The 24,224-nt window shown below is 33.9% G+C and overlaps 1 protein-coding gene across 6 annotated transcripts in view; it reads left to right on the top strand.

Annotated features, from left to right (window-relative positions):
- The window catches only part of LOC106090298 (ecdysone-induced protein 75B, isoforms C/D), a 456,620-nt gene that overhangs the window by 323,313 nt on the left and 109,083 nt on the right, over positions 1–24,224 (top strand). The window contains exon 1 of one of the 6 annotated variants that reach the window (XM_059361200.1): positions 8,946–10,411. The exons of the other annotated variants lie outside the window; for them this stretch is intronic. Coding sequence (XP_059217183.1) covers positions 9,172–10,411 — 1,240 coding nt within the window. The 5' untranslated portion in view covers positions 8,946–9,171. Of the gene's footprint in view, positions 1–8,945; positions 10,412–24,224 lie in introns of those variants that run through there. 6 annotated transcript variants of the gene reach the window in all.

Below are 24,224 nucleotides of genomic sequence, written 5' to 3'. Positions count from 1 at the left end.
TTTATTTTATTTTATTTTATTTTATTTTATTTTATTTTATTTTATTTTATTTTATTTTATTTTATTTTATTTTATTTTATTGACCTAAGTATGGTTTAGATCGGAATATATTTGTATATAGCTGCCATAAAAGCTTTATATATTACTCGATTTCGCTGAAATTAAAAACAGTGAGGGGTTTTAAGCCTCCCGACATCTGACCTAAGTATGGTTCAGATCGAACTATATTTGGATTTAGCTGCCATACGGTCTGAAACTCATTAAAGCTGCATTTATTACCCGATTTTGTTGAATTTTGAAATAGTGAGTTGTTTTAAATCTCCCGACATTCGACGATACATCAAATCAGACCATATAGATAAACTGATCTTCTAATTTATCCCATTAAAAGCTGCTTTTACTGCCTGGCTTTGCTGGAACTGTTACTTGTTCTCGGGACCTGAATAAAATATGATCGAGGCCAGCCCCTATTTAGATATAACTATGGATATAGTAGTGGTGTTATAAAAAAAGGATACTTATTATATCCTTGGTGGTGGGTATCCAAAGTTCTGCAAGGCCGAACCTGACACGTTTTTACTTGTTTTATAATATTTTTATTTATTTTCTAATAGATTTCTTTATTATTATAATTTTATTTCATTTTGATTTTAAATTTTTTTTTTAAATTTTATTTTCTTAAAGTTGCATTTTTCTTGTTTTTCCTTGTTGCCTTGACATGTTTTCTTTTCTCCAGTGCGAGTATCTTTGCATTAGCCACAATTTTTAAAAAAGTTGTTGCAAACTATTTTTCATTATTACCATTGAACGTAACTTAATAGCAAAACATAAAACTTATTTATGCATTTCTTTGAAAACCAAAAAAAAAACAAGAAAACCCAAAAAAATAGTTTCATGTGAAATGTACAAACATATGGCCTAAACAAATAATTGAATGCAATGCAATGAGCTGTTTGATGGTGGTGCATTGCAAAAAGCCGGTATTATTTACATTACAGGTGTTTATATGTGGTTGATTTTATGTCTATTATTGTTTTTGGATTTTTTTTTATTTTTTTGAAATCAAAAACGCGAAAGTTTATTATATAGGGGTTTAAATGACTTCTTTGTATTTTCTTTTAATTTTTTTTTTTAAATTCCTTTGCTTTTTTCGTTTTTTTTTGTTTTGTTACAAGGTTTATGAACTCGACTTTAAAGTGAAACTGTTTTGTATGTTTTTTTTTTTTTGGTTTGCCAAAAGTTTATTCATCTTTTTGCCCCATAACACAACCACGGCGCAGCGGGTTTGGTGAAAAAAATAAATATGTTGCAATCGAGCAATGTTAAGTTACTCACAACACAACAACAAACACAAAAAATTACATCGAAGAACTGAAAAAAGATACGGCGATGTGTAAGGAAACCCACACAAACACTCTCTCTCTCTCTCTCTCTCTCACTTAAATGCTAACTCTCAGAAAAGCAAAAACAAATAATATACACGTTTTTCCCATACTGCATCATACAACGATCAGTGGTGGCGGCAGCAACGGCGGCCAGTGCCGCAAAACACTGGCCACTGACACTCAGAATTCGGTTGGCTGGCGTCCGCCGCCTAACCCTACCCCCCCTGCCTTTTTAATTTGTGTAAAAGTATCTGTGCGAAATACAAAATTATACTCCACTGAACTTGGCTTCATACCATTGACCTTTCGTTGCATTGCATTGCAATGAAATGCAATTCTTGGTATATAGTATGTATGGTATGAAAATGGACGACAAAGACTGCAGGGTCTGCAGGGTACGACGACGTTGCAGGGACTTAAAAACGCTGTCTGCCTTTTTCCTGATTGTCTGATTTTTGTGTTTTGGTATTTGCACTCGTTTCGTGATATACGAGTATATATGTATTGTATGTATGTATGTACATACGACAATATATATATTTTCAATGTTTTCGTCACCACACTACTCCTTCTTATCATGTCATTCATTGCCGCAATTTAGTATCAGGGTTCCCTTTTGAGTATAGTTCTCAAAAAAAAAATGCATTCAATCAATAAGGAAGTGGAAATAATTTAAAATGGGAAATGTTACGAGTAACATGGATGGGTTTATGTATTTTGGGGGTTATGCCAAAAACATATTTGAATTCTCTAAAGAAAGATCCATTTGGGCAAGCAAATTCAAGAAAATGTTTTTGAATCAAAAAATAATAAATATGTAAATTGAATTTAAATTAATTGAGAATTTAATATAGTTCTTCATAACAATTTTGTAATAAAGTTTTGAAATAAATTTTAAATGCATTCAATATAAAAATACAATAAAAAAACTAAAATAAATTAAAAAAATAATACAAAATAAAAAAATAAATAACATAATCAATATATACATAAATAAGTTTGTATTTGTTTGTTTGTTCCGTGTAGACTCAGAAACGGCTGAACCGATTACCTTGAAATTTTCACAGATTGTGTAGGTTGGTTTGAAAAGAAACATAGGCTTTATAATTGTTTGATTTCGGAAGGGCGGGGCGAACCCTCCCTCTTATCCTAAAAACACCACTTAAAATCAAAAGTGGACCGAATACCAATATAGTATGAAAAATTTGGCTCCAAGTACTCAGGAAGTCGCCTTAACCCCACAACTCCTCCAAGCAGAGCAATTGAACGTTTATATCGATATGGGGCTCAAATTAAAGGTATTGGGGAGTAGATTACTAATCTGGCATACAAAATCAGGTCGAAGTTTAGGGGGTCACCCCACCCTCTCAAAAACGACCCAAAAGGGCATATTAGCCATTCATGGCTATATGGGACTCGGCTTGTTTGTTTCTTCCATAGAGACTTAATAACGGCAGAACTGATTTTTTCGAAATTTTCATAGATTGTTTATGTTGGTCTGGAAGGAAACATAGGCTTTATAATTTTTTAATATCAGAAGGGTGGCGCACCCTCCCCTTAACTAAAATCAAAAGTGGGCCGATCGGAACAATTGGAATAAGAGATACCATCCCACCCCAAAAAGCACTACCCGTCAAATGGATATAAAGAACAATCACGACAAAATGGGTCTCAAATGAAACAGGAATTATTTACCTACTGTGGTAAAATGTGGCTGAAAAAAAAAGTATTTTAAACTATAGCACGAAGCTAATATTTACTTTAAGGGCCTAGTATCTGGTTGGCCACCTCACTCCTAAAATACACCCCAAACCGGACCTATTTACCCATTATAACATAGGAGTCCAATGAAAGCTATAAGGGAGTAGAGAAACAATTTTCCCACTAACATTTCATTAAATAACTGGGGCAAACTTCTCACATATCAATAAGTGCTGTCCGATTCAAGTTTAGGCTCAATGATAAAGAACCTCCTTTTTGCGGCCGAGTCCCAACGGCGTCCCGCAGTGCGACACCTCTAAGAAGAGAAGTTTCTACATGATTTTTATGCATGGCATAGTACCTCACAAATATCGCCAACATTAGGAGGGGATAACCACCACTTAGGATTTTTCCAATTTTCTCGCCAGTATATGAATCCACGCCTTTAGCATCATTGGCTGACTTGCCTACCTCTGCGCTTCAATGGCACGAATTCGATATCCACATTCTGGGCGAAATATCTCCAACTTAAGACTCTACCAAAACAGGACTTCCAGTATAGGTCTTAAATAAAACAAGTAAAAGCGTGCTAAGTTCGGCCGGGCCGAATCTTATATACCCTCCACCATGGATCGCATTTGTCGACTTCTTTTCCCGGCATCTCTTCTTAGGCAAAAAAGGATATAAGAAAAGAGTTGCTATGCTATTAAAACGATATCAAGATATGGTCCGGTTCGGACCACAATTAAATTATATGTTGGAGACCTGTGTAAAATTTCAGCCAATTCGTATAAGAATTGCGCCCATTGGGGCTCACGAAGTACAATAGAGAGAACGATTTATATGGGATCTGTATCGGGCTATAGACCGATTCAGAACATAATAAACACGTTTGTTGATGGTCATGAGAGGAACCGTCGTACAAAATTTCAGGCATATCGGATAATAATTGCGACCTCTAAGGGTCAAGAAGTCAAGATCCCAGATCGGTTTATATGGCAGCTATATCAGGTTATGAACCGATTTGAACCTTATTTGACACAGTTGTTGAAAGTAAAAATAAAATACGTCATGCAAAATTTCAGCCAAATCGGATAGGAATTGCGCCCTCTAGAAGCTAAAGAAGTCAAATCCCCAGATCTGTTTATATGGCAGCAGATTTCAACCATACTTGGCACAGTTGTTGGATATCATAACGAAATACTTCGTGCAAAAATTCATTTCAATCGGATAAGAATTGCGCACTCTAGAGGCTCAAGAAGTCAAGACCCAAGATCGGTTTATATGGCAGCTATATCAGGTTATAGACCGATTTAAACCATACTTGGCACAGTTGTTGGATATAATAGCAAAACACGTCGTGCAAAATTTCATCCCAATCGGATAAGAATTGCGCACTCTAGAGGCTCAAGAAGTCAAGACCCAAGATCGGTTTATATGGCAGCTATATCAGGTTATGGACCGATTTGAATCATATTTGGCACAGTTGTTGGATATCATAACAAAACACGTCGTGCAAAATTTCTTTCTGATCGGATAAGAATTGCGCACGCTTGAGGCTCAAGAAGTCAAGACCCAAGATCGGTTTATATGGCAGCTACATCAGGTTATGGACCGATTTGAACCATATTTGGCTCAGTTGTTGGATATCATAGCAAAACACGTCATGCAAAATTTCATTTCAATCGGATAAGAACTGCGCACTCTAGAGGCTCAAGAAGTCAAGACCCAAGATCGGTTTATATGGCAGCTATATCAAAACATGGACCGATATGGCCCATTTACAATACCAACCGACCTACACTAATAAGAAGTATTTGTGCAAAATTTCAAGCGGCTAGCTTTACTCCTTCGGAAGTTAGCGTGCTTTCGACAGACAGACGGACGGACGGACGGACGGACAGACGGACGGACATGGCTAGATCGACATAGAATGTCGCGACGATCAAGAATATATATACTTTATGGGGTCTCAGACGAATATTTCGAGTAGTTACAAACAGAATGACGAAATTAGTATACCCCCCATCTTATGGTGGAGGGTATAAAAAGGCGCTGCAGAGCGGGCTCGGTTCGTCTACTATAGCATTAAATCAAATCAAAAACAAGTAAAAGCGTGCTAAGTTCCCTTCCCTTCCACCATGGATATGGCTTCAAACAAGCTCTCTCCACCTAGCTCTGTTGTTGGCCAAAGCTTTGGCTCGATTTCTCGATATATGGGTTGATTCTAACTCTCTTTTCGTACAGCGGATTCATGTGTTTCTTGGGCGTCCCCCTTTCTAGCTTTATCATCGCGCGGTCGGCGTAGCATATGGCCCAACAAGGCCATTTTATCTTCCGGATTTCTACATCGACAGGGGAAGTTTTTGTTCTCATTGCAGTTCTTTATTTGAAATACGGTATGGCCAGAATATTCGAAGTATCTGTTGTAGGCAGCGATTTATAAAAACTTGGATTTTGCGGGTAGTCGCTTGTGGCAAGCCTTAAGTTGTACAGCCATATAATAAAATGGATTTCACATTGCTGGTGAAGATTTTGTGTTATGTGAGATGTCACTGCATCTCCAAACGTTGTTGAGTTTAAAAAAGGGGCTTCTACCCTTGTTGATGCGTCTGCTTCCGATGCGAAAAGTTATCAACATCTTTAATGACATGGCCGTTTATAGTGAGAGGTATCAGATTTGTTGTTACTATCCGCATCAATTTGGTATCAGCTATGTTTGTTTTCAGGCTTACTTTGGCCGAGTTCTCATTCCAGTGCTTTTTTTGTGTTCAAAGCAATGCGCAAAGAGGCAGCATCATTCGCGTAGTCGATGGTGCCAAGGAAGTCGTTTATACCCCAGCGAATGTCATCGGGTGCCTCAGCATTGAATGAAACGTCATTCCTATACAGTTCCCTGATTAGCGTCACGATCATTTCTGGAATGCCCTTATTCAATAGCGTATTCGACATAGAGCTTCGCGCAACTGTGTCAAAAGCACGCTCGAAGTCTGCAAATATGCTGTCAAGTGCAGGCAGCGTTCAGCAGAGTTATCCCTTTCCAGTGTTTACACTGGGTGTGGTCACCCCTCTTTGGAGTAATGACCATGATTCCCTTTTTCCATTCTGAGGGAATAACACTTGTATTCCAGGCCTTTGTGATGATTGGAGTGATTGATTGAGGAATGGGATATGCTCCATACCGCAACAGTTCGGCAGGTACATTGTCAGGACCGGATTTACCATTTTTGAGTGAGACCGGAACGGCTTCAATTTCTTCGCAGGTGGGTGGGGCTGTAGATATATCCTTGCGTGGGTTTCGGCGTATTATGGGATTAAGAGCGTCGAAGCTTACCTCCTCGTTTGCTGGTCCTTCGAAACTGAAAAATTCGCACCATCGTTCTAATCTTTTATTATTGCCCTTCACCTTATATTGTTGCCGCTCATTTGTTTTATTGACCCGCAAACACCACGCATGTTTTCAATATTAGCTGCATTTTCGGTTTGTTCTGCTAGCATATTAAAATATATTCTCTTATCTCTGCGAATTAGGCGCTTGACCAGCGAAGCGCAGGCGCGATATTCATTCCTGGCTGCCGTTTTTGTTACACTTGAAGTTGCCCGCGTTGCGTAGACGTCTTCGGTGTTTCATTTTAAAAATAAAATTAAACAGGCTTTCATCAAGAAAAGAGAAAAAAGCCTTAAACAAAGCTAAGTTTTTACCAGTTCATGCCTATTTAATACCTTTCCATACCAGGTTTTCGCAAAAACCTTCAATCGCTTCAAAAGTCAATGTCTGTTTTATCGAGGCCAATAATTAAGAAATCAAAATCATAAACTTTATTAAGCATCAATTTTTATCTATGGCATATAAATTTCACCTCATGTGAGATCAATGCCCTCTCTACTCGATTAGTATATAACATAATGTAATAATATAATTAAAAACGGATCAAGCCCAGCAAGTATAAATAAATAAATACATTTGAAGGGCAATAACAAGCAGTTTATTAACCTAAAACTAGCCAGAACAACAATCATTATCATCATCATCATTAACATTACCATAAAAACCCATTAATAAAGGTTATTAATACACTTAACAATTGCCATATGTAAAGTGAGTAGGAGAACTGAGAGATAAACAGTCACAGCCATTGTAAGTTAGTCAGTCAATTCCCCCATTTAAGGCTGGCTGGCAGACTGATGCAAAATTGTATCGAAATTGAAACTAAAAGAAATGCCAAGCCAATGACATTAAGAGCAGAGCGCATTACGTCCATCCATCTACAGATACAGCCTCAACGGAAATCAACAGTGAATGCATCTTTTGCTTCGTTATCTCAATGTCAAGGGGAGAGCTAAGAAGAAACGCTACAAGGGGGAGGAATTGGTGATGGTAGTGCAATGACAACCAAATGAGAGTCAAAGTGTAGCAGCAGCAGTACCTTATACTAATACACAACAACAAACAATGCACTGCCATTGTGTGGCTGGATGTGTGTGTTTGTGAAAGTTGTGCATGTGTGTAATAACAACAACCTAGGACAACATAGAGAAAGTTACAGGCTGCAAGACCCTCTACTACTATCTGACACAACACCAACAATAAACAAATAAATATACCAACAAAAATGCCCCAAACACACCACCACCATCTTGAACCTCTATAACTCACCGAAAAGAGCACTCACCCCGATACTTGAGTCGAGAAAAAAGTTGTGGGAGGGGGACTAAACATTTTTGAATTCATAGTTTTTTGGGCAAACACACACGTGTTTTTAAGGCTGAGCAATTGAAAATTCTCTATGTTAAATCAACAGACAGACAAATGCTACACACACACACACAAAACAAAAAAGGCTCACCCACGAAAACAACACACAACCATTTTATCTGCGGAGCAATGAACACCACAAGTCGATAGCCCTGAATGGCATGGTATTTATTCCACACACACTCTTGGGGTTAAGTAATAAGAAGAAAAAACTATTTCAGCCACAAGTTAGGCTGAGAAAAAAAGGCTCTTGCTGTTATCCACACTCATAGAGAGCTAACCAAAGAAATGAGCGAGAGAGAGCGAGAGACAAAACACTTCTTGATCACAACAACAATATGAATGCAAACATAACATTGACAATGACTAAGCGCAAGCAAGGCAAGGCAAGAGGCCGTCGTCTTTAACACCGCCGCCGCTGCTGCTGTATATCATAGCCAATACTCCCCACACACTCTCGGCGTAGCGAGTGTGCGAGTAAAACATTGTGGTGGTAATACATCAATTCGAAAACAAATGTGCCCCACAACCATACAAAACAGCGGCCAAGAAAAAATTTTCAAGAGCACGTGAGTTCAACAGGCAGGAACTCGCAAACGTAAAGACCAAAAATATATACACCATTTGAACCAGAGAGTTTCTCGGAGTCGCTCTCACGCTCAGCACGGTCGCTCACTCGCTCACATCATACCACACCACAAGGGGGTTTTTTCGGCATGTCGGCGTAGACAAAGTTTAGTAGCGTTGTTTGCTTGTAGTCGCGCGCGGCGGAGTATGTGTTATTGTTTGTTCCAGCCTGTCCAACGAAAACGAACAAGATCCAACGTAAACGTTGATTTTCCTTTCATTGACAAGCGGCGCTTCGCAACGTGCAGATCGTTTTTTACGGCATACGGATACGTAATAAATACACCCAAGCAAAAAAGTCAATCCAAATAAGAAAAAATAAACCAAAACAAAATAAAAGTGAAACAGAACCACAATAAACACAAGATTTTATAAAAAAAAAACAATAAAATGTGAAAGTGGATATTATAAAAAATTTAACAAAAAAAATCTATCAATTGAATTTAACAAATAAGGAATCAATTGAATTCAAAAAAAAAAAAAAAATACAATGTGAGAACCATAAGAAAAATCCCAATAGAAAATAAAATAAATGAGCTGAAAAATAAAAGTGATGAAAAATAAACCCAAGTTAAAAGAATATACAGAAAAAATGGAAATTTATATGTTGAATACATAAAATAAAAACGAATTTGTGTTTATAAAAAGAAAATATATTTATTTTTATTTTTTAAAATTAAACACCCATTGAAAATACAAAACATGAAAATGGTTATGTCAGCTGACAGTTCGGACTGTCATCCTTCCAGTAGTAGTGTAGTTGTAGGAGCCGAAGCGCCTTCAACAAGTGCCAAAATTTCGGTCATCTGTCATATGTCACAGCAACCACAACAACAACAAACGCAAACACCCAACCCACAAACCCTAGAACATTCGCGACACTCGCTTACTTCCTCTAATAACAATAATCATACGGTAGAGGCTTCGGCCGCCTCATCTACCACACCGGGACCCCAAGTGATTATGGGACGTTCGCATTTGGAGAATGCTTTGAAATTACCTCCAAATACCAGTGTATCGGCTTACTATCAAAACACTAAACTAATGGGCGGCAATAACTCAGTTGTGGAGGATTCAACACCAAACGGTGTGGTATATCCCACAAATCTGAAGCAGGAGTTTAATGCTCCCTCACAATCCTCCAGCAGCATTTTATATGCCAGATCCACCATGCCATCAGCGGCGGTAGCAGCAGCATCAACAGCACCTGTCACAGACATGGATACTGTGCCCACAGGTGCTGGCAACTCTTCGGCAGCCAGCTCAAATACTTCCACCAATCTTATAACCCACATTAAACTTTCACCTTCACCCCCATGTTCCTCATCATCCTCTATGTCCTCGTCCCAACAACAAATTCCCTCAGTGATTTACAATAATCCCTTGCTTAAACAACAAAATCCCTCTACCAATTCCTTAATATTATCCCAAGTTTTGCAACAACAACAACAACACTGCTCTAGTATTAATACTACTTCCAACTACCATCACAACACTAGCGGCAATGGTAACAACATTGTATCCACCACAGAAAGCAATAGCAACAGTAGTAACTCACAACTGTTGGCCCATCATTTGAATCCATATGATAATTTTGTTGCCACCAATAATAATTCAGCAACATATCATCCCCAACAGCAGCAGGTCATTGCCCTGCATCATCACAACAACAACAACCCCAATAATAGCACTACTTCCATATACCATCATCATCATGCTCCTCCTCCTCCTGCTCAACCACCCTCGTCGCATCATCAACAACAACAACTGCCACAATCGCATCATCTTCATCCCCATCTCAGTACAACCACATCGAATGGTCAATCTGTTATGGTGGTGGCAGCTGATTCCAGGCCTCAAACACCGGATTATATAAAATCATATCCCGTTATGGATACAACAGTGGCTAGTTCGATGAAGGGAGAACCCGAACTAAATATTGGTAAGAATTCTCGAGAATATGTTAAGCTTTGACAGAACATTCAATCAACTTGGCATAACAAATAATCCCTAAAATGCTCTATAAAATTGGGGGAGGGGGAAAATTCATCATTAAAAAAAATCTTCTGTGTGTGTCCTCTATGGAGAGTTTGGGAAGAAATTGAGCTTTAGAGGTGGTACAATCAATCATAGACCATATGATTTCACATATAGCCCACATTCGCATTGTAATATAACTACTTTCCCGGATGAGGATTCTTCCAGAACATTTGAGAATTTCTTAAGGATTTCAAATAGCTTTTTGTCAAACGAAAAATTTTTAAGTTTGGCCCAGGCTGACCTGTTAAACAAAATTAAGTTTGGCAAAACCTTTGATTTGGTACGCAGTAGGTTAGGGAAGGTTCTATGGCCCTTCGAGCAAACTTAGAAGGCAATTGTGATCCTTTGACTAAGAGAAGAAAAATGAAAAAATTGCATACGTAGCCCGATATAGTCTGTGTGGATATAAAATTCAAATATAAAAATATAAAAAAATGGTACTTCGAGCTGCCGTCAGTACTTATGGTTCTAAAACTAGATCTCTAAAAACCGAGAAAGGAAAAACCAATTCTTACCACACGTTTATCAAAATCGTAATCTAAGATAAATTCTGATTTTGATTGATTTTAGACCCATAATTTCTTGGGTAAAACTTCTTAGAGTTTGGCATACATTTTAATTTTGACCACAGCCACAAATACGACTTATGTCTACACAGCGATGTGAGCCATGCTGTGTAGTCAAATTAACCCATGAACATTCCATTAAGGAACAGGGGCAGACGTCGTACATATCACAAAGCGCTGCCCAATTCAAGTTTAAGCTTTATGACCGAGTCCGAACGCCATGTCGCAATGCGACGCCTCTTCGGGGATAAATTTTCACATGGCATACTACTTAACAAGTGTCGCCAGCATTAAAGTGGGTATTAACTTTAGTTTTCTCAGTAAAGCTCCATATGAAAGAAAAATTCAATAAATAGTGGAAAAAATCTGTGAAAACAATTTCATTTGTGATACTAAGATCTTTATTGAGTGGAAATTTGGCATTCATTAAAAGCGTGGAAACGAAACGTTTTTCAACTTGGGCCAACATGATAAAAAAAAGCATTTTCGTCGCATTCGCGCTACATTTTCTTTTAAATGAATAACATTTGTTGGCAAATATAACTCTTTAAATTTTATTTTTCGTGGTAACACTACGCAAACAACATATTTTACCAAAATAATGCTGGTGGTAAGACATATGATAAGAGTGTTGCCTATATGTCTTTTTATTGAAAAAAAAAAGCTTTTTATAAGATTTCTACAATATGGAAACAATGTATTGTGAAACCTTTCCACAGTGAACGATCTTAATAACTACTTTTTCGGCGAGGGTTAAACTCCTTAAGGTAGGTATTAAGATCGTTCAACGTCATAGGCGGATATGCTAACCTCTGCACTACGGTGGCCGGTGGTGGTCGTATAGTTTAGATTCGAAATATTCAGATACAAATTTTTAGTACATTTATTTAAATGTTTTTTTTGTTTTAATGGTCCTTCGAGCAGCCTTAAAAGTAATAATGGTCCTTCGATTACACATAAAGATACGCCTGGAAAAAAATTGATATATGTATGAAAAAGAGGTCCATATGGCCTATCATCGAAATATGTGTATATAAAATGATAGCAAAACTAACATTTTGAGCAATCAAGCAGAAAGCATTTACGGCACTTGTACTAGACCTTAAGAGAACATTAAAAAATGGGTGGGACTGCATACAGGTGAAATGAAAACAGCTCGTTATAGCTGATGATGAAGATATGTGCACATGAAAGCGCATTGAAATAAAAATACATAAAGTTTTAGATTTAAAAAAAAATTAATTTTGAAAAGAAAATTATATTTAAAAAAAAAATAAATTAAAAATTTACACAAAAAATATTAAATTTAATTTAGCTGAGATTCCATTGCAGGATATTGTCCGGCTTTAGACCATTGTTAAGGGCTTTCTAAGAATAGTATAGCAAGCAAAGTCAGCAAATTTAATTTAATAATAAATAAAATCTTTTAACAGAAAATTTAAAAAAAATATACAGAAAATTTAAAACAAAATTAACAAAATTAAAATATAAAAATTAAAAAAAAATTGGAAAGAACTTAAAAAGTAAATTAAAAGCTAAAAATAATATTAAAGTTAAAAAAAATAAGTTTCATAAATGTAAAAAAAATTAAAACTTTAAAAATTCTTAAAAAAATATGGAAAATCAAAAAACTTAAAAAAATTTAAAAATATTTTTAAATAAGTCATTCGATTAGACTTAAAAAAATATATATACGGCAAAGACGTTTGCTAGATAGTAAGAAGTTGATATAGCCCAGTATCGCAATAGGCGAATAAAAAATTCGTTAAATAAAAAACATACAAGAAAAATAAAAACAAAAGTAGCCCTTTGAAAAGCCTGAGAATGGATCTGTCTACTTATAGGTAAAATAATAATAATAAGTCGTTATAGCTGATTATAAAAATATATTTAATTAAAAAAAAAACAAATTTAATTAAAAAAGATAAAAAATTTAAATTAAAAAAAAAAATAAATAAAAAAAATTTGTTTCATAGCAAACAAAACCTTTTAAAACAAATTTATTTAAATTCAAAAAAAAAATTTAGAACGAAAAAAATGATTTTCGAAATTTAAACATTTAAAAATTTAAAAAAAAAATATAAAAAACTTAAAAACATTCGACTAGACTTTTAAAAAGTTTTTGTCATATGGCAAAAACCGTTAATACAGCACAGTATCGGAATATGTGAGCAAAACAAAAATTTCGAATTAAAAAAAGGTCCTTCGAGCAGCCTGAGCATGGATGGGTCTATATATAGATGAATTGGTAACAGGTCGTTATAGATGATTATGGAAATGTATGTATGTATTTTTTTTTTATCAAAAATTGTTGTTGCACGGATGAATTCTTGTTGCACGGATGAATGAACTTTTTTTTATGACTAAAATAAAATGTATTCCATTTAAATATTGAAAAAGGTCGCGCTCAAAACATTTTAAAATTAAATTTTTGTGAAATTTTTTTAAATCATCTTGTGCGCAAGGTTTTTTACGAATCACCTTATATGTAAGATTTTATCTAATCTTAAATAAGAGCTCATCAAAATATTATACAGGGATATAAGGTTGTAGAAAAGTGGATATAAAAGTGTACTGAAATAAAAAATGAAAAAAAGAAATTTTTAAAAGTTTAAATTTATTGTCGATAAATCACAAAAAAGATATATAACAAATAAAAGCGTGCTAAGTTCGGTCGGGCCGAATCTTGGCAACCCACCACCATGAATTCTGCTAAAAATGTATACAAAATAAATTTAAGATCGACAGACCGGTTTACATGAGAGCTATATCTGGTTATAGACCGATTTGAACCGCACTTGGTACAGTTGTTGGAAGTCATAACAGAACACCGCATGCAAAATTTCAGCCAAATTGGACAAATCTAGGGGCTCAATAAGTCAAATCGAGAGATCTGTTTATAGGGGAGCTACATCAGGTTATGGACCGATTCGGACCGTAAATGGCACAGTTGTTGAAAGTCTTAACAGAAGACTACATACGAAATGCCCAAATCGGATAAAAATTGCGGCCTGTAAGGACTTAAGTCGTCAAATAGGGAGATCGGTTTATATAGGAACTATTATAACTAAATCTGAACCCATCTGGCCCTTTTGCAATCCCCACATCAATATTAAGTATCTGTGCAAAATGTTTTAGCGGTTAGCTTAACGGGTTCGACCGTTATTGACCGTCTGTCGACGGAGATTGTCGTCAGATTATATATACTTTAGGTCTTAGACGAATATTTCGAGGTGTTACAAACGGAATGACTAGATTGGTATACCCCCATCCTATGGTGGTGGGTATAAAAAGTACCTTAAATCCAAATTTAAAAAAAAAGAATAAATAAATAAAAAAAATATATTATAAAAAAAAATTATTTAAACTAAAAAATTAAAAATTTTAAATTGAAAACAATTTGTTTATTTAATTGTTAAAAACAACTACATTTTTAAAAATATAAAAAAAAAATTATGAAAATATTTAAAAAAAAAAATTACATAAATTTTAAGTGATTCGACGAAACTTTAAAAAAGGTTATGTAATATGGCAAAAACTGTTAATAGATAGTAGGAAATCGGAGCAGCACAGGCGACGAAATATTTGAAAATAAAAAAAAATTGTTATATGAAAAGCAGTCTAAGAAAAAACTAGGTTAGTATATCCCCATCCTATGGTGGTGGGTATAACAATGGTCTCTCGACTAGACTTGTAATGAAAACTTTGAGTAGCAAAAAAATCAGTACAAAGGTAAATACGTCGTTATGTTCTTATTATACACTATGGAAATGTAATGGCTCGCCCAGCAGTCTTGAAAACAAATGATGACCCTTCGAGTATGATTAAGAAAAAAAAAGAAACATGTTCCTAAAATGCTTCTTCTTTAAAAAAATAAAAAAAAAACGATACACAGAAAATATTTGTTGAAATATGTGGCTATAAAATTTTACAGTGCTTAATATCTGTTCCTAATAATTCTTCTCAAGCCATCTTTTCAATGGCGTCAGTCCATCAACACTTACTTATGCCTTATTTTGCATGTTTTAGACAAATTATAATTTGATCATCATTTGTCTAAAAAACAAACATTTAAATCTTGATCTTCATTTCTAATTATAGTCTCTTATAGTGCCAAAAAATCTATTTTCTGACTTATAACTCATCATTTTAGAGCTGAAATTAAAATTAAATTTAAATATCCTTGAGTTTTTTTTTTCTTTTTTTGCCCAGCAAAAAGCAACATTAACGTTCGTTTACCCCAAAACCAGCTACAAAAAGTTCAACTTTAAGATAATTAACCATGAAAGCATAGCAGCTACTGAGCTCAAGCTATTAATGTTGTTGTTCTTATTGGCCATACATAAACCATTAATTCACAACTTAATTATTTAAGAACTTTATAACACCACATATTTCCGAAGCAAAACTTGATTTTTTTTTCAAAAAACTGCTTCCCCTTTAAAAGGTTCTAGCCGAGGGGGGACAACGAAATATAAACTTGAAACCCATAAAGCGTTCGGTGATCTCAATAACTACTATGATTCAATTTTATATTTATTTATTATTATTTTTTTTTTATTAAAAAACAGAAAATACCCACATATAGGTTTTACTCTTATTTTTGAAAGGTCAGCAAACAATGACTCCAAAGCTATCATCTCTCAATGGGGGAAAAAGTTCATTGATTTCCGTCTACTGTCAGTGTCACTCACTTTGCATCGAAAGTCAATATACCCATAACAGCTCAACACCGGTTTCAGTGTTATGTGTTTTTTTTTTTTTTTTTTAATAAGAGTTTTAATGTTTGCCAATAATGTGTTGGGTGTTGGAAATATTTCCGAAACGGAAATGTATTTTAGAGTTTAATGATTTATTTCTCTGGCCGAAATACAAAAATCAAGTTTATGATCTCATAAGTTTTGTTTAGCATACTAATAGGCCTACTTATGGGGTACCCCTCTCTAAATGATTGTACCTTGTTGGCAGTTAGCGTTATGACTTCGTTCAGCAAGTCATTGACACATGTCCAAACATTTTCGCATCACAACAAAAAAAAAATATCAAGGTCAAATCCCAAAAATACTCATATGAAATAATTCCGCATTGTTTTTTTTTTCTCTTCTACTGACTCTCGGTATCACTTGTGAAAATAAACACAAAATGCTAACTGAATTGAAATTCAGTTCAATGCAGTTCATTTCGGCAAGGAGAGTTCAAAAAACTTGTACACCCATGAGGTTTAGCATGCGAAAATATTAAATGAGTGAATTCGGGACAAGCAATAAGAACAAGAACTACAGATGTATATAACAGTAATAAAATGCCATGAGAGTTCAATAACTTTGTGAATTTGCTGGTAATCATTGAATAATACCTCAACAGCGGCAATAGCTGAGAGGCTTTTGCGCTTATGTTGAACTCAAGTCGAGATTTGCTTTCGCCTGTTGCGCTATTGATTGCAAGTGAAAGTGAAATTCTAAAGCAAAATTTCACTTACTTTAAAAGGTCTAACAGCAAATAAAAAACTTAAAAAACAATAATGAATAAAAATAAAATACAATAGAAACTAAATAAATTGAAAATAATTATATACATATATAATAAAAAGTAATACAAAATAATAAAAAATAAAAACTATTAAACAAAAACACATAAAAAGTAATCATAAAGAAAAACAAAAAATGTTGCTCTTTCTTACAACAGTCTAAGAAATTAGAAGTAATCAAACCAAACAAGTAAAAGCGTGCTAAGTTCGGCCGGGCCGAATCTTATATACCCTCCACCATGGATTGTATTTGTCGAGTTCTTTTCCCGGCATCTCTTCTTAGGCAAAAAAGGATATAAGAAAAGAGTTGCTCTGCTATTAAAACGATATCAAGATATGGTCCGGTTCGGACCACAATTTAATTATATGTTGGAGACCTGTGTAAAATTTCAGCCAATTCGTATAAGATTTGCGCCCATTGGGGCTCACGAAGTAAAATAGAGAGAACGATTTATATGGGATCTGTATCGGGCTATAGACCGATTCAGACCATAATAAACACGTTTGTTGATGGTCATGAGAGGATCCGTCGCACAAAATGTCAGGCATATCGGATAATAATTGCGATCTCTAGGGGTCAAGAAGTCAAGATCCCAGATCGGTTTATATGGCAGCTATATCAGGTTATGAACCGATTTGAGCCTTATTTGACACAGTTGTTGAAAGTAAAAATAAAATACGTCATGCAAAATTTCAGCCAAATCGGATAGGAATTGCGCCCTCTAGAAGCTCAAGAAGTCAAATCCCCAGATGTGTTTATATGACAGCTATATCAGGTTATGGACCGATTTCAACCATACTTGGCACAGTTGTTGAATATCATAACGAAATACTTCGTGCAAAAATTCATTCAAATCGGATAAGAATTGTGCCCTCTAGAAGCTCAAGAAGTCAAGACCCAAGATCGGTTTATATGGCAGCTATATCAGGTTATGGACCGATTTAAACCATACTTGGCACAGTTGTTGGATATCATAACAAAACACATCGTGCGAAATTCCATTCCATTCGGATGAGAATTGCGCCCTCTAGAGGCTCAAGAAGTCAAGACCCAAGATCGGTTTATATGGCAGCTATATCAGGTTATGGACCGATTTGAACCATACTTGGCACAGTTGTTGGATATTGTAACAAAACACGTCGTGCAAAATTTCATTCCAATCGGATAAGAATTGCGCACTCTAGAGGCTTAAGAAGTCAAGACCCAAGATCGGTTTATATGGCAGCTATATCAGGTTATGAACCGATTTGAACCATACTTGGCACAGTTGTTGGATGTCATAACAAAACACGTCGTGCAAAATTTCATTCTAATCGGATAAGAATTGCGCACGCTTGAGGCTCAAGAAGTCAAGACCCAAGATCTGTTTATATGGCAGCTATATCAGGTTATGGACCGATTTGAACTATACTTGGCGCAGTTGTTGGATATCATAACAAAACACGTCGTGCAAAATTTCATTCCAATCGGATAAGAATTGCGCACTCTAGAGGCTCAAGAAGTCAAGACCCAAGATCGGTTTATATGGCAGCTATATCAAAACATGGACCGATATGGCCCATTTACAATACCAACCGACCTACACTAATAGGAAGTATTTGTGCAAAATTTCAAGCGGCTAGCTTTACTCCTTCGGAAGTTAGCGTGCTTTCGACAGACAGACGGACGGACGGACGGACGGACGGACGGACGGACGGACGGACAGACGGACGGACATGGCTAGATCGACATAAAATGTCACGACGATCAAGAATATATATACTTTATGGGGTCTCAGACGAATATTTCGAGTAGTTACAAACAGAATGACGAAATTAGTATACCCCCCATCTTATGGTGGAGGGTATAAAAATGTAAAGACAAAAATACATGAACTTGAATTAAAAAAACTAAAATACATTTACAAATAGAAAAAGAAATCAATAACAAACGAAAACTAAAGTAATGAATAAACAACAAAATATTGGTTTGCCCAAAAAGTAATTGCGCATTTTTCATATAGTCGGCGTTGACAAATTTTTTCACAGCTTGTGACTCTGTTATTGCATTCTTTCTTCTGTCAGTTATCAGCTGTTACTTTTAGCTTGCTTTAGAAAAAAAGCATATTTGATTAAAGTTCATTCTAAGCTTTATTAAAAATGCATTTACTTTCTTTTAAAAAATCCGCAATTACTTCTTGGGCAACCCAATAAATCAATAAATTATATTATTATACGTACATAAAAAATTAAAAAAAATAAAACCCAAACTTTCAAAATTGCCAGATCACGGAGAGGTGTGCATTGATTTAAGTGAAATTTTGTAGGCCACCTTATAGTTACTTGTATAAAATTTGGGATCATAAAATCGTGGAGGACGCCCCACCCCAAAACCCACCAAAAGGGACATGCTTACCGATTGGGGCAATATGAGTATCAAATGAGAGGTATTTAAGGATAGAGTTCGAATTTGATACAACAATTGGACATTACATTAGCATTACCGCCACAACCCCAAAAATTACATGTGTACTGATCCGGACAATATGGAATTCTAATAAATGGTACTTGAGAGTAGACTACGAAACTTTTATAAAAGTGCACCAAATAGACATGTACACCGAGCGGGATGGGATGGGACACAAGCGAAAGGTATTTGAGAGTAGAATAGGGTTAATTACCAGGGAGTCGACCACCCCACCCCACCCCAAAATTATGCACCAAATGGGCATTTATAGCAAACGGGACAATATGGCATTCTGATGAAAGTTATTTGAGAGTAAAATATGAATATAATAAAATTTTCAAGTTTGGACCATGTCAAAAGGGGGCCGCAAACACTTATGGGTGTAGCAAAGCACACCGGGCCAGCTAGTTATTAATAGAAACAGTTAACTTGAATTTTTTTAAATAAAATTTTAGTAAATATAACAATAATATGAGCAATACTTGTCTTTGTTACCACATTTATCACCAACAAGTTCATCATTATTAGGTTTTCTCTATTTTTTTCCTGAATTATAATACAAGATAACAATTTTGTTATGTTTTTGTTGTTGCTTCCAACGGCATTTTTCCCCCCATGCAGGAGTTTTCTTATCATTTATATGAATGGGATTTCGGTTAAAAATTAGAGGAAGAAATAACATACAAACACAAAAATTAAAACTGCTTAAGTAAACTTCTGGGTTTGATAAGAAAGAAAGTGATATAAAGGCTAGACAAATATTGATATGAGGGCCAACAATCAAATGAAAGCCTATGTTCCAAAAATTTTTTTTTTTTTTTGTATTTAATTTGTTTTTTTTTTTAAATTATTTAAAGTGAACTTGAAAGTATTTTTTGCACTTGAAAAAATAAACAAACATAGAAATTTGTGATATATGAGGTTCAATTTTAGGTGAGTGGGTACATATGTTGCGCGTGTGATAGCGTCCACAATAAGAAACCAAAAAATGACGTCAAAAGATCTAAAAAAACACTTAGTTTTATTTTTAAATTTATTGAATTGAAATTTTTTGTGGTATTGTTTTAGTTTCAGTTAGTTAATGGGACCGAATTAAAAAAAAAATAAGGAAAAACTACAGAAAAATAAATTTTTTTACTATTGCATGTGAACCAAACAAGAATTTGAAGAATTTTACTCCACAATTAAAACAAAGCATACGAAGTATAAGGTATAATATTTTTATATACATATTTTGGAGGAACAGAATTTGAAGCAATTTTTAACAGTTAAAAAATATAAATTTTATTATAGGATTTTTTGGGACCATTAAATTATAATTTTTTTCTTTCTTTTAATAAATCACATATATAATTTTTAATCTTAAATATAATTTTTATTTAATAAACTAACTTTTTATTCGAAAAACAAAACTCTTATTTTAAAAAAGAACACTTTAGATTAAAAAAAAACTCAAAATAACATTCAAAAGAAAAGAAAAAAAAACTTTATACGATAATAAATATTTATAAAATTTTCAACAAAAAAATTTTTGAATATAAAAGGAAAAAAAAGTGAAGAAAAAAAAAATAAACGAAAAATATGTTTTAAAAGTTTACGTTAATTTAAACGTTTTCTGGGTCTTACATTATTTACGTACACACTTTGCCTAAAAATATATTTTAAAATAAAAAAAATTTAATAAATTAAAAGCAAGATTTTTATAACCCAATTTTTAAATTAAAAACATTTTCTTACAAAAATAACTTATACTTAAATCTATACAAAATTGAGGCAAAATTCGTTAAAATTTTTAAAAATAATTTTTGTCTTATTTTTCATTAAAAAACTAAAAAAACATGATTTAAAAATTAAATATAAAAATATTTCACCAATATTTAATATATATATATTTTTTGTGAGAAATAATTTTTGTTTTTGGTTAACCAGGTACAACAAAAATTTATTTCTATAAAAAAGATTAAAAACAAAGTTATTCAAAAACAAATATTCCACCATAATCGTTACTTTGTAAAACAAAAATTATTTTTTATAATAAAAAAAAATGTTTTCTTTTTTCAAGTTTTTTGCCTGTTAGGGCGAATATCATAAAATTTTACAATTTTTGTTTGTTTCTCTTTCGAGACGAGCTCAATGATCGGAGCTTACAAATGGAAAATGAAAGCCAAATATAGCAACACACACCAACCACTATGGGACGCGTTTCGTCGTAGGTTAGAAGACTTTTCAACCATATTAGGTGTAACAGCTTCAAGGACCGTGCGTTGGTATTTTCTATTTGAATCGTATTAATTGCCAAAACGCACCTATGATACAATTACCACATTAACCACGCTCGACAACCCTGTCTATAAGCTATACTTTATCCCAATGCATGTATTTTTGTGTAATGGCAGTCATTTTTCTGCGGCAATTACATTTCTTCCGTACTATACATGATTTTTTTCTATTTAAAAGAAAAAAAAAAACTTATTTGTATTTATAAAACCAAAAAAAAAATTAAGAAATACTTAAAAATTATAAAAAAAATAAACATATTGTAATATATCTTATATTCTTTCTAAATTTTACAAATGTTCTTTTTTATATTTTAATAAGTAAATTTTATTCAGAAAAATAGATTTAATTTCATTTTTATTTGTCATTTTTTTTTATCCCAAATTTCTTTACATCTATAAAATTTTTTTTTTTCTTGGAAAGTTATATAGAAAACCTTCAAAGTATAAGGTGCAACGTTTTTGGTTTTTTTTTTTTTGGTAATTTTAGTTTTTAAAATTTGCTGATTTTATTGCTATTCAAAGGGTTTATGCTATTCAAGTTGAATGTATTTCTAGCAATGAACTTGCTTTAGAAAATTACGACGGCTTTTCTTCCACAAAGTAATTGACCTTTCAATTTTTTTATAAATTCTCTTGTTATCGTTTATTTGCCGAAAATGAGTTACTCACTCATTCGCAAATATCAGTAAAACGCCAAAATTCATTCACCTTTTTTTGGGAGGGGTAGGCCAACAGTGCGTTGCACTTTACCATTAGCCTGGCAAAACTCAAAAAACACAAATTGCATAATATTTCGAAAATAAATAATATTGTGTTGGTTTTTTTTTTCGGAAATGGCTAAAGGTCTTTAACCTTTAAGACAAATCCCCATAAACCAAAAATCATTCACCTTTTATGGCAATGATTGGGTCTCGATGATGATGATGATGGTGTTGTTGCACCGCTTCATAGAGGGGGCTGGTTTTTATTTCGGAAATTTAACAATCAAAGTTTATTCACCCTTATCAAATCGAAATAAAAAATTAACAACAAAAAAAAAAACAGCTGTTAAACAACATCTTAAGTGGTAGTCGATATCGAAATCGAAATATTAATTAAATCAATACACACCATGTTAATTATCTGGGAGTGTGTGTGCGTGTTCACATTTAATTTCGCTTATATGGGTATTAAACAATGACCTTCCTTTAGGTTTTTGAACTTTTATGTTAATTAATTTTTATACAATTCAATCAATTTGTTTGAATTGTCAAGAAACAGCAGCAGGAGAAACCGAAAAAATTGAGTAGCGAAACCGATAGTGATTTAACCGCCAAAAATGCTGGCATCAAAAACCTGTCAGCAGGCAAACTCCAAAAAGCGGGCAAACAAATTTACATGCCGAAATAATTTCCGCATTTGCACGTTGCCACCATATAATTGTTAAAGGCCTGTTTTTGTGCGTTTTTCTTTTGCTTTTCAAATTCTTATTGTTTTAAGCGGCAAAAATTGTTTTAACAAAATTATTTCCTAGTGAAACTAAAATGGTGTTTGTTTTCAATGTCAAAATCTTTATTTTATAATAATCGGGTAATAACAACTAAATATTGTTTATGGCAAAATCATGGGCTATGGTGACCAACACCTCAGTTTAGCTTACCTCATCCCAATACTCCACTCCAGCGCACTTCTACCCTCCCTCTCCCTCTCTCAAAGAGTAAGCAAATACTGAACTGCTGTGTGAAAATTGCCAAAACAAATTTCGTATTGAACATTAGCTGCTAGCAATTTTTTTTGTGTCTGTGCGTTTAGTCATTCGCATCGTGATAACCATAATGCGTAGCGCGTCAGCTACTTTTTGCCTGTTTGCGGCATTGGGAAAAGTGAATGAAACCTACAAGGTCATATGTATGTATGAAAAATATCTAATCTGGGAGAGAATATTAGTTTTGTGTTTTTTTTTTAATACTTTTGTTTTTGTTATGGTTTTGGATGAAAATTATCTCGCAATTGCAAAGCAAGTAAAAACAAAAGTACACATTTTTTGGGAGGGTGATGAAAAACACTACACATGTCAGGGTAATTATTTAGATAAAATGAAAATAAATTGACTATTATATAAAAGGTGCATAGGGATAAAGGTATGTCAATTGATACCTAAACGAATTGCTAACTGTTCCCAAAAAACATTCCTCCACAGTGAACGTTCTCATTCTACTTTAATGAACGGTTTCCATACAAAATTAATTTAATTTTACTCTAGTGAAGTTAAAAGAAGTGTTCTAATGCATATACTCACTACAATTTACAGTTGTTCTGAAAAAGATATCTATTCCTATTAAAAAAAAATATCACTCTCAACAATTCTTCCCACTCAAATTTCAATGCTAATATTGCCTTAGAAGAAATCACGTAAGTTAATTTGTTTCATGAAAACAATATTGAAAGTTAACTGTTCCCAGCCAAAAGTTACCTTTAGAGAACTATTCTCATTCACTGAATTATGTTTTTAGTAGATCTAACTAACTGTTCCCATGAAAAAAACACTGTGGAGAGCTGTTCATCCGAAATATTTGATATAGGAAACTGTTTGCATGCCTATATCCACTCAAATTTACTATTGTCCTAGGAAGGAAAACTTTTCCCATTAAAAAATTAATCCAAAATATGTTCCCTCTCGTATTTCAAATCTTTACTAGTGTTAGTGTCTTAAATGTATAGCTTAAGTTAATTGTTGTCATGAAAAAAAAATTTGAAAGTCATCATCTCTTCCAGGAATATATTGAACGGGATATATTCAGTAAATTGTTACATTAAAAATCTTCACTTCAGAGAACTGTTTCCAATCAAATATCAATTATGTTGCCACTCAAATTCTCTTCTAGTTTTGCAATTGAAAAGATGACTTAAATAAGCTT

This window comes from Stomoxys calcitrans, chromosome 1, assembly GCF_963082655.1.
Source record: "Stomoxys calcitrans chromosome 1, idStoCalc2.1, whole genome shotgun sequence".
In the NCBI taxonomy this organism is placed as follows: Eukaryota; Metazoa; Arthropoda; class Insecta; order Diptera; family Muscidae; genus Stomoxys; species Stomoxys calcitrans.
This window is presented reverse-complemented; position numbering and strand designations above follow the sequence as displayed.